Raw genomic sequence first — 12,461 nt, 5'->3', positions numbered from 1 at the left:
ATCTTTATAAGGATACTAATTATAGCTTTTTACTTTTCTAGTTCTGATCTTGAATTATAATTCTTCTTGGGTCAATTTTTAAAATGTATTTGTCTTGGTTTTTCTCTTTTATGTTACTTGTTTCCTTCTTACATCTTGTGATCTTTGCCTATCTATTTATTTTTTTAAATTGGGGACTAAATAGATTCCTCTAGGTAGTAGGTGCAGATTTTTCTAAGCTGTTGAATATATGGGGTTTTTTTTGATAAGTCTCTCCTTTCCCTGGAATCTCTATTTTATGGTCAGAGCTTGTTGACCAACACACTTCCCTTTAGAGAGGGAAGAGGGAGGGCACAGATAGCCTTTGGGCTAGGGTATCCCACAGTGCTCTACTCAGCATTTTACTATGCAGAAGCAACTCCACCTTAGCAATACTAGCTCATCCCCTGGTATTCCGGCAGTATTTTTTTGGTGAAGGCTCCTAACTATTGGTTTGGTATTTGCTAGGACATAACAGACTGAGCTGTCTTTCCTCTGTAGGCAGGGTAGGGGACTTAAAATGATGGAGGGGAGAGTTGAGTTGTGGGTGTAGTCCCTATGAAGACAGACTTTCATATTAACCCCTTGGCTTGGTCTCCCTTTCCCACCTTACCCTCTCTGGCCTCTGAGCCTATCTGCAGGACAAATTCTCTATCTTTTCTCAGAGCCCAGGTTCTCTGGGTTGCCACTTCCTCACTCTGATTACTCTGTCAACAGGCTTCCATCTGTTTACTGTCTTATAGAAATCTGTCAAAAGTCTCTCATCTGCTAATGATCCCTCTTTCATGTGCTTGTTATTACAGAATTGTTTTTTATCAGTTTTTAATAGGAGTTGGGAGGATGTTCCAGAAGGAAATGGAGCTTGTGCTCAGATCACTATCCTGAACTTGAAGCACACCCAATGTAGTTGATTTATTTTTATTTTTATTTTATTTATTTATTTTTAGCTGTGTTGGGTCATCGTTACTGCATGCAGGCTTTCTCTAGTTGCAGCGAGCGGGGGCTACTCTGCCTTGTGGTGTGCGGGCTTCTCTTGTTGCAGAGCATGGTGCATGGGCTTCAGTAGTTGTGGTGCATGGGCTTAGTTGCTCCGTGGCATGTGGGATCTTCCTGGACCAGGGATTGAACCCGTGTCCCCTGCATTGGCAGGCAGATTCTTTTTTTTTTTTTTTTCGGTACGTGGGCCTCTCACTGTTGTGGCCTCTCCCGTTGCGGAGCACAGGCTCCAGACGCGCAGGCTCAGTGGCCATGGCTCACGGGCCTAGCTGATGCATGGCATTTGGGATCTTCCTGGATCGGGGCACGAACCCGCGTCTCCTGCATTGGCAGGTGGACCCTCAACCACTGTGCCACCAGGGAAGCCCGGCAGGCAGATTCTTATCCATTGCGCTACCAGGGAAGCCCGCCAATGTAGTTTAAAGTCATCTTTTGTTGCTCCAGAGATAGTTTCCTGAGTATGAATATGTGTTCATTTTGGTGTAACTTCTTTATGAAAAGCTCCCTTTTCTGCATGTGATGGCTCTTGAAAGAGAGATCCTAACGTTCAAAAGGTGGAAATCATCCTTTATTAATTCCTCCTATTCTCTCACCCCCACCTTGCTGGGATATCCATCAACAAACAAGTCTACCTTAACTTCTCTCCATCTCTTCTGCCATTACCTTAACCCAATCACACACACCTCATAGTGAAAACCCTCCTTACTGAACTCTTTTGATTTCTTACTTTTGCACCTTAAAATCTATTTGGCACACAAAACAGAGTAGACTCTGGTACATGTTGCTGCCCTTATAAAAACCCTGTAATAGCTTTCCATTGCTCAGAGAATAAAATACACAACCTCTTTTCCATGGTATGCATGGTTCAGTAATGATCTGGTCCTTGCCTGTCCATGCATTCTCATCTCCTACTGCTCTCCTTTTGCTCACTATAATGCCCATCTTTCTATTGGTCAAATGCCTTAACCTTGTTTCTGATTCAGGACATTGACAAACACAACCTACCACCTCTATCTAAAACTTTTTTCACTCTGATCTTTGAACAGTTGGCTCCTTCTTATTCTTTTGTTCTTGGCTTAAATAAATTGTTCCTCAGATAAGTCTTCTCTGATCACCTTGTCCAAATAAATCCTCCAACTCCAGGTATCTTGATCATTTCCTTCACAGAATTATACACAATTTGGGATAGTTTGTTTTCTTATTTACTGTGGCTTTGTCTTGCTAAGCTCCAAGAGAATAAGAGTTACTTTGGCTTTATTCATCAATATAAACCCAACACTTAAGCAAGGATCAAACATGAAATAGCTGTTCAATAAATGTTTATTGAGAGATAATTTAGTATTCATCTCCCTATGGTTTAAAAGCCCCCCAAAAAGCCTCAGTAAACATGCTTTCAATGAATACCTGCTTTTCTTGACACTGTCACATCACCAAAAAATAGATTAGGTCCTTACTCTATAGTACATACGGCAATAAACTCCAAATAAGTTAAAAAGCCTAACATTGAAAATTAAAACATTTTAAAAAGGCTATGTGAAAATGAAGTAGTAACTTTATCCTAACTGTGTAAGGAAAGAAACAGAAGAGACAACCAACAAGAAAATGGAAAAGAACAACTATAATAAAAAGTAACTTCTGAAGCAATAAAAACATATTTCAAAGTAATAAGAAAAGCAATACATTAAGATAAAATTGTCGTTACATAGATGATGCATGAAAGTTTACAAAAGAAAAGCAGAGGAAAATAATAAAACCCTAAAGAATACTACTTATGCCTTTAGATAAAAATCAATAACTGGGAAGAGCCAGTTCCTGAATGAGGAAATGAAAATAATATAACAAGTGTTTTATTAAGTACTTCCCATAGTCCAGGCAACATAAGTAGTATCTGAAGACACAAACATGAAGATTCTATCTCTGTTTGTTCATATCCTAACTGGGAAGATAGTCCTATATAGTCCAGTAAATACCTAAGTAGTTTTAAGCTTTTTTAAGCTTAAAAATTAGTTTGGCTCTATAAAACTAAAGCTATTCCTAGATTCTGAAGGCTACAGAATCAATAAAACATAGACAGAGTCTTGACCTTAGTCTACAGTCTGTTAGGGGAGGCAGATAGGTAAATAAGTAAGTTATCATCAATTTGATAAGTGCTATAGCAGAAAAATAAAGTACCATATAAGGACAGAGGAGGTGATAAGAAATCCTGCCTGAAGATGTCAGAGAAGATCTATTGGAAAGAAAAAATAAGGGAAGAGAGTGGTATTCCAAAGAAAATGACACAAAATAAAAAGGTGCAAAGGTAAAAAAGTGTGGCATCTTCTAAGATGGACATATACTTTGATGTACTAAGTGCAGGTTGTGCAAGGGTGTGTAGCTACTGACTAGCTGCAAAGAAGGCAGGTACTGGACCCTAAAGGCCAGGGTACATGTGAAAGGGTTTGGATTTCAAGCAAGAGTGACTTGACCACATGTTGCATTTTAAAAAAACTACTCAGAAATCTGTAAGGAGAAATTAGAGTCTGAGACTAGATATGGAGACATTGTTTAGGAGGAAAAATGATAAAGTTTTAAATAAAAATGAAAGGAAGATAGGATATGAGTGATACTAAGAAGTCAGAAATAACAAAACTTAATAACTAACTAGTGGAGACTGTGAACAAAGGAGAGGAATGAATCTAAAATGACCTCCTGGTCTGTGCCTCAGGCAAAATGGTTATTGTGTCATTAGTCAAATGTGGAATAAGGGGAAAGGAGACAACATAAAGTTTTGGAAAATGTTTGGTTCTTTTCACAGTTAACAGGATTCAAATTTAAACAACCATGAGGTACAATCTTGCATTAATTAAAACAGTAAATTAATAAAAGTAATACTCATTGTTGTAGAGTATTGGGAAAAAGATACACTAATACATTGTTGCCCTTCAACCTGGTGAAACTGTTCTGAAAAGAAATTTGGCAACAAATACAAGAGCCATAAAAATTATTATATACAGTACTTTGACCCAGAAACCCAGCTTTTTGGAATATAGCCCAAGGCTGTAATTCAAAAGAAATTTTTTAAAAACCTATTTGTATAAAGATGTTTACAGCTGTGCTATATATTACAGACAAAAACCAGAAACAGCCCAAATGCCCAGCAGTGAGGGAATGCTTAGCCAGAATTCAGTATATTAATGCAATGGAATATTTTACTGGTATTAAGAATGACAAATACGAGAACTATGTAGAAATAAGGAAGGGGCAATATAAAGCAATGGGCAAAAAATGCAGAATTCAAAATGATGCATATACAATGATCACAACTACGTAAAATTATAGCTGTATAACCAGGAGGATTGGAAAAACTACAGAGTTGGTAATTTAGAGTGCTGACATTTTTGTTATTGTTGGTTGAGTCACTGGGAATGTTTATGTGTTTAAAGTTATATGTTTATGTGTTTAAAGTTTATGTGTTTAAAGTTATATATGTATATTTAGTACATACACATTAAGAAAGGTAAATACCCATTTTTTCTGGCACATAAAAGAAAAAAAGTGTTCATCAATACCTTTCCTTCTTGCCCTATGTAATTTTTTCTAGTCTCTTGAGTGCTATTAGTTTTCGGAGGCATGGGGAAGTAGGCGTCACCACTTGTCACCACACCACCCAGTCACATGATCATTTCTTTCATCTGTTGCCAACTATTGTGTCCAAGTTCTTGACTTATTCACAACAAACTAGCATCTATGTGCCCAAAATTACACCATGTACACAAACTGGGATGCCTTAACTATACCTTATATACTGGGTAGAAGTGTCTCCTCAGTATGACTTTTTAATCTCTGACATAGAAAAATATTTGTTTCTTACTTTCGGTTACCATGGTATAACTGTCCCTCCATTTAATGAAGGCCAATTCCTCTGGATTCCATTTCTTCTAGCCTTAAAGAACTTCTCATTTTGGTTATATCCTTGATCTCTTGTATCATCTATCTCTTCTCTCCTGGATAAGTCTCAAAATACAAACCTGTTCTGCTGTCTCCCACATTAAATTAAAGGGGAAAAAATGCCATTATCGTCCTTGACCCCAAATCTCCCTTCATTTTTCTACTTTCCTTCACAGTAAGAATTCTCCTAAGAGTTGTCCACATTATTGTTTCCAATTTCTCACCCTCCATTCACTCTTCAAACTATTGTGATCTGACTTCTGTTCCACCACTCCGCTGAACTATATTTCTCAAGGTCACCAACCTGCATGTTGCCAAGTTCAATGGCACTTTTCTGTCTTTCTATTACTTGACCTCCTGGACTTCTAGCAGCACTCCCTCCTTATTTAAAACTTTCTTTTCTTGGTTCCTACACCTCAATCTCTCCCTTTCCTCCTACCTCTAAGGCTATCCTTCTTTTCTCACATCTCTAAATGTGACAGTTCCTCTGGGCTCTCTCCTAAGTCTCTGTCTCTTTTCTTTCCATATTCTAACAGATCTCTTATATTCCCATGGATGGCCTTAAATCCCATTTGCATGATAATGACCACTAAGATTAATATCTCTAGCAGAGACCTTGATCCCTTCACTCATATTCAAGGATATACTTGACATCTCCATTTAGATTCAAGCACAATAAACATAACATGAAACCTAAAGTCATGATTTTTTTCCCCAGAACAAGTTATTCCCCCTATCTTCCCATCTTCATAAATGATAATAAATCCACCCAGTAACTTACACATCCCTGTGTCACATCACCATACACTTATCCAATATATCAAGTCCTGTGGTTTCTACCTCCAACAATATATTCCACTGCCACAACCCAATTCAGGTTCCCGTCATTATGTGCACTCCTACAACAGCCTTCTCACCAATTTCCCTGCCTCCTCTCCAATCCATTTTTTCATAGAGGAGACACAGCATACTTTTTGTATAATAAGTCAAATTATTTCTCTCCCTAGCTTAAAAACATTCAGTATTTGTCTCACTGCACTTAGAAGAAATTCTAAGCCCTTCACTATGCCTGTAAGTCCCTATATAATATGACTCCTAATTACTTTTCTAGCTATACCTTTCTTTAGCCAATCTGGCCCTTTTTTCATCCTTAGGGCCTTTGCACATACTTATCTTTCTTCCAAGAACACTGATACTGTTTACTTCTCATTTTGTCTAGTTAACACCTTACTCATTCTTCAGATCACACTTTATTTATTTTTAATGAATTTTTAAAAATTGAAGTATAGTTGATTTACAATATTACATTATTGCTGGTGTACAACATAGTGATTCAACATTTTTATAGATTATACTTCATTTAAAGTTATTGTAGGACTTCCTTGGTGGCGCAGTGGTTAACAATCCACCTGCCAATGCATGGGACACAGGTTCAAGCCCTGGGTTGGGAAGATCCCACATGCTGCAGAGCAACTGAGCCCGTGGGCCACAACTACTGAACCTGCACTCAAGAGCTCGTGAGCCACAACTACTGAAGCCCAGGCGCCTAGAGCCCATGCTCTGCAACAAGAGAAGCCACCGCAATGAGAAGCCAGAGCACTGCAACCAAGATTAGCCCCCGCTCGCTGCAACTAGAGAAAGCCCACACGCAGCAACAAAGACCCAACACAGCCAAAAATAAATACATTAATTAATTTAAAAAAATACAACCCTAGACTGTCAAAACTGAAAAAAATTTTTAAAAGTTATTGTAAAATATTGACTATATTTCTCATGCTGTACAATATATCCTTGTAGCTTTTTTATTTTATACATAGTAGTTTGTTTGTACCTCCTAATCTCCTACACTTATCTTGCCCCTTCCCCCTGACTGGTAACCACTAGTTTGTTCTCTGTACCTGTGACTCTGTTTTTTATATTCATTCATTTTTTTATTTTTTATTTCCCACACATAAGTAATAACGTACTATATTTGTCTCTCTCTGTTTGGCTTATTTCACTAATCATAGTACCCCTCGGGTCTATCCATGTTGCTGTGAATGGCAAAATTCATTCTTTTTTATGGATGAGTAATATTCCATTCCACATTTTTATCCATTCATCTGTTGATGGACACTTAGGTTTCTTTCATATCTTGGCTATTGTAAATAATGCTGCTATGAATATTGGAGTGCATATATCTTTTTGAATTAGTGTTTTCATTTTCTTCAGATATATACCCACAAGTGGGATTGCTGGATCATATGGTAGCTCTATTTTTAGCTTTTTGAGGAATCTCCATACTGTTTTCCAAAGTGGCTGCACCAACTTACATTCCCACCAACAGTCTACTAGGGTTCCCTTTTCTCTACATCCTCACCAACATTTATTATTTGTGGTCTTTTTGATGATAGCCATTCTGACAGGTGTGAGGTGATATCTCATTGTGGTTTTGACTTGCATTTCTCTGATGATTAGCAATGTTGAGTATCTTTTCATGTGCTTGTTCTTCTTAAGTGTGACTCCTTTAGGGAACCCTTCCAACCACCTAACTTAGTCAAATCCCAGCACTTACAGTCATTCATAGTACCATGTACCTCTCCTTGGTACTGTTTTAGTCTTAAGATAAGTTGATTATTGTCTATGTCTCCCCTACCATATTATATACTCCATGAGGGCAGAGAAAGTATCTATTTTTGTTTATTTTTACATTCCCAGTTCCTAACATAGTACTTGGAACATAGCAATTATTCAACAAGTATTTGCAGAATGAATGAATGACTGATACAGGGTCATGCTACTGAGAAGACTGTCAGTCCCATGAAAATATATTAATCAAATCATTAAAGAAAAGGTATAATCTAAAAGAATAACTATGTGGACTCAAGTGATAGTTATTTGTCTTTGCTTGATTGTGTATTATGAACTATGAAAATGTTCTACACATGTGATTCTTATCCCCTAATTAAAACATGTAAAATAAAACCAACTTCTCCATCACCATCCCCCCCATACACACACACACACACACACACACACACACAGAGTAATTTCAAAGTTCAGCAAAAGTATGCAAAGGGAAGCCCAGGGCTGCATTTGTAGGTAGGAGTCAACGTCAGAAAATTGTTCTGCAAGAGAAAACGGAAGTTCCTACTGAGAGAGAAGGAGAGAAAAATGAAGGATGGGGAAAGGATAGGAATTAAAATAAGGGCTTGGGGATTCTTTGTAAAGACGAAAATGCCTAAAATTAAACCTCAGGCTGTTAATGTTGTTACAGTGTAAATCCTTCCGGCTTCCCAAGCCTTCAATAATGTCTGCTACATTAATTAGCTTAGATCAAGACTAAGCTACCACAAAAGGGAAGAGAGAGGGTCATAAGAGCCATCAAGCCACAAGGGCCATTCAGGAGGTTGGCCAGAGGTTTCTTGCTACTGGAACGTATCTGTCTATACTTGTACAGCATTTATCTAACCTTACTTGGGCTGTACACTTCACTGGAAAACATCTTACTTGTCTTTGAATTTGTAGGAATAACCACACCTGTCCCAGAATATGACAGGATGCTGCACAAAAGGTGTGCCTTGGTGCATACCTGTATGTCACATGAACTCCTGCCTCTCCCAACTTCCTTGTTCCTACCCTCTCTGTTGTAGTTACGTATCCTCTTTGAATCTTTGATTCAACATATATCTTCAGTCTTCCTCATGCTATTCCCTCAGACATCCACTCCAACCCTGCATAACTGGACCCAACATGCATATATGTTCCACTTATTTAATCTGGGCCTGGCCCACCAGCAGGACTGGGGAAGAGAGCATTTAACATAGTGCTGCATCCATAACCACTGCTTAAAAAGTGATTGTTAGATTCAGTCAAAATTAAATAAATCACATGATAGCAATTCTCTAGAATACCTAATAAATCTATCTGTTAAGCTGTGCTTTAATGTACAAGCATTTGTAGTGTTTCTCAACTTTTTAACCCAGTTCCACTGTCCAGGATTTTGTCAAGTTTCACCTTCTGTAAGAGGTCCCAAGAATACAGTAGATAATATTTTGCCTTTTAAAAAATATTAAGTGATGTTATGCAATGCTGTAATATTAAATGTGCTTTCTGAAACAACACATCCTTTCCAGCTGTTCTGGAGGTTGTGATATCCCTCCCAATCCCACCCTCTTCTGCTGACTGTGGAAGGCCTGAAGAGATAAATTCTTCCACTGTTTGGTAGAGAATCCCTGATTTATGGTGGGAGATGTCACTATGAAAAAGTCTCTCTGCCCTTCTTAAGACCAGAAATAACCAGGAAAAATGCAAATACATTAATTCATTACATTTAATGAACAATGTTTTAAAAACTGCTAAATAATCTGACCTACCCATCTAGGAGGGTGATGACGTTCTTCCTGGGCCGCCCAATATTAGGGCCATACAAGCTGGCTCTGGAGTAAATCCGGATGGGTTGTAACAGGCTCTTCAGCTGGATGTAATCCTTTCCCAACTGGCTGCCATTTACTGCCCGGCCACGCATGGTCCGATAGTTATTTGGCTCTAGATTAAAAGCAGACATGCAAGTCAGAGTTGAGTAGAGTGAGGTTCTGCCAATTCTTTCCTGTCCACAGATCTCTCTGCCTTTTCTTAATAATGTAAACAAAGTAACCAAAAAGAGGGTGCAAGCTAGCTTAACTTGAGAAACTATTCCAACTAAAAAGTCAAATGCCACTTTACCATTCCATTTATTTTCAAACTAATCTTCGCAAAAGATCAACTAATCCACAACAGAGAGACCGTACTGATTTTCAAATGATACTTTATAATAAATGGTGTACTGAGTTGAATAGTGTCCCTCAAAATTCATGTCAACCCAAAACTTTAGAATGTGACCTTATTTGGAAATAGGATCTTTGAAGAAGTAATTACTTAAGTAATTATTTATGATGAGGTCATATGGAATTAGGATGTGTTCTAAATCCAATGACTGGTGTCTTTTTAGAGAAAGGAGAGGGAGATTCAGGCACACAGACCCACAGGGAGGAAGGCCATGTATCGATGGAGGCAAAGATGGAAGGGATGCTGCAATGCCAAGGCTTGTTGACAGCTATTAGAAGCTAGAGAGAGGAATGGAATAGATTTTCTCTTAGAGATTCCAGAAGGAATTAAACCTGGCAATGCTTTGATTTCAGACTTCCTGAACTGTGATTGAAAAATATATATATTTTTTGTTTTGTTTTTTGTTTTTTTTTTTGGTACACAGGCCTCTCACTGTTGTGGCCTCTCCCGTTGCGGAGCACAGGCTCCGGACGCGCAGGCTCCGTGGCCATGGCTCACGGGCCCAGATGCTCCGCGGCATGTGGGATCTTCCCAGACCAGGGCTCGAACCAGTGTCCCCTGCATCAGCAGGCAGACTCTCAACCACTGTGCCATCAGGGAAGCCCAATATTTGTTGTTTTATACCACTGAGCTTGTCATGATAGGCCTAGGAAACTAATACAAATGGTAAGAAAAGAAAGCTTCATAAAGATGGTCCTTGTATCAAAAAGTTAGAAAAACCTTAATGTTCAATAATAGCAAAGTGGCTGAGTGAAATAACTTAGAGCAAAATCCCCTCCCCCAGTTTCTGTTAACTTGGTAGTTCTAAATAGACAAGTAAAGTCCTAAAAACCAGCAGCTCCACTGCTGGAGGGGGCTAACTTGATTCGAAATGAAGCACGTATCCCAGGCAAGGCCAACATCTTGGGTAGCTTCAGGTTTTGACACTGGTAGGGGCAAGAAACAGACCAGCAGACTTGCAAGAAATGTAACAGGGAGATTTGAGGAATAAGAAAGCCATTGAGGATTTTGATAAGCCCACAAATACCCCCTGTAGTCTGGAAGGCTGTGCATGCTCAGGAGGGACTGGAGAGGGCACTAGCTATCCATGCATTCCCAGATGAATGTGAAACCTAGTACACTCATAAAGGAGACATGAGAAGGCATGTCAAAAAGTAAAAGCCAATCAGACTTGTAAACTGCCTAAATTTTGAAAGTGTTCCCAAACCCACACACAGATCTACTGGCAAAGGGTGAAAGCCTTATTAGCTCAAGGTAAACACAACCTCTGATCAATCATCATCTCACTATTAAGCTATGCTGACTCAGGGGCAACCCCTAGGAAGCTGGCCTTAAAAATAAAAAAAAAATTTAAAAATAAAAAACTTAAGAGATACTAGCAGCTACATGATGCAAGACTCTATGGAACTAGTCCAGGAAGTGACTAAACAAACAAATGAACAGAAAAGAAAAAACAAAAATAATCTCTGGAATGGAGGATTTGGAATCCAGATTTGCTCCAACATATTATCTAAAACGTATAGTTTTCAACAACAACAAAATTACAACATGCAAAGAAACAGGAAAGTGTGACCCATAAACAAGAAAAAAATAAAGAAAGAAAGAAACTATCTCTTAGGGGACCCAAATGTTTGACTTAGCAGACAAGGACTTCAAAACTGCTAGTATAAATATGTTTACAGAACTAAAGAGAAGAATAAGAAATTAAGAGAAAGTATGATTTTATTGACTAATCAAATATAAAGAGATAGAAATTATAAAAAAATTATCAGTTGGAAACTTTGGAACTGAAATGATTCTTCACATACAGAAGAACACAATGAAATTAGTAGCTGAATTTTTACCAGAAATAATGGAGGCCAGAAGAAGACAGTGGGATGACATATTCAAAATGCCGAAAAAAATGTCAACCAAGAATTCTACATGCAGCAATCTATCCTTCAAAACGGAAAGCAAAATTTAGACCTTCCCAGAAAAACAAAGGACAGAATTCACTGTGAGAAAATCTGCCTTACAAGAAATAAGAAAGAACGTCTTTTAGGGTGAAACGAAATGTCAGTAGATGGTGATTCAAAAGCGCACAAAGAAATAAAGAACACCAGTAAAGATAGCTGCACAGATCAATATAAAAGACAGTTGAAAATATTCATTACTCAGCTCTTAACTAATTTAAATGACAGCTGCATAAAACAAAACTATGAAACTGTATTGTTGGGCTTACAACATATAAAGATGTAATACTTAGAATAATAATAGCACAAAGGAGGGGGAAATGGAGTCTTATTGGAGCAGTTTCTACAGTTAACTGGAATTAAGTTAGTGTTACCCTAAAGCAGATTGTAATGAGTTAAGATGTATTATAATAAGAAACTACTAAGAAAATAACTAAAACAAAACAAAAAGAAATTAAAACGGTACCTTAGACAATATCCCTTTTGAATGAAAAGACAGTAAAGGAGAAACAGAGGAATAAAAAAATGAAATATATAGAAAATTGCAAGATGTCAGATGTCAGTTCAACCATATCAACAATTACATTAAATGTAAATGGATTAAAAACTCCAATTAAAAGCAGAAATTATCAGGCTAAGTAAAAAAATAAGATCCAACTAGAGAGACACATTTTAAAGTCAAAGACACAGAAGAGTGAAAGTTAAAAGGATTAAAAAAGATACGCCATGCAAATGGTAAACATAAAGGAGCTGGGATGACTA

The 12,461-nt window shown here is 37.8% G+C and overlaps 1 protein-coding gene across 2 annotated transcripts in view; it reads right to left on the bottom strand.

Moving 5' to 3' along the window:
- The window catches only part of HPSE2 (heparanase 2 (inactive)), a 587,685-nt gene that overhangs the window by 242,880 nt on the left and 332,344 nt on the right, over positions 1-12,461 (bottom strand). For both annotated transcript variants that reach the window (XM_030865297.2, XM_030865300.2), the window contains one exon: positions 9,297-9,468. In XM_030865297.2, coding sequence (XP_030721157.1) covers positions 9,297-9,468 — 172 coding nt within the window. The remainder of the gene's footprint in view (positions 1-9,296; positions 9,469-12,461) is intronic.

This window comes from Globicephala melas, chromosome 16 (genome assembly GCF_963455315.2).
Source record: "Globicephala melas chromosome 16, mGloMel1.2, whole genome shotgun sequence".
NCBI classification, from domain to species: Eukaryota; Metazoa; Chordata; class Mammalia; order Artiodactyla; family Delphinidae; genus Globicephala; species Globicephala melas.
This window is presented reverse-complemented; position numbering and strand designations above follow the sequence as displayed.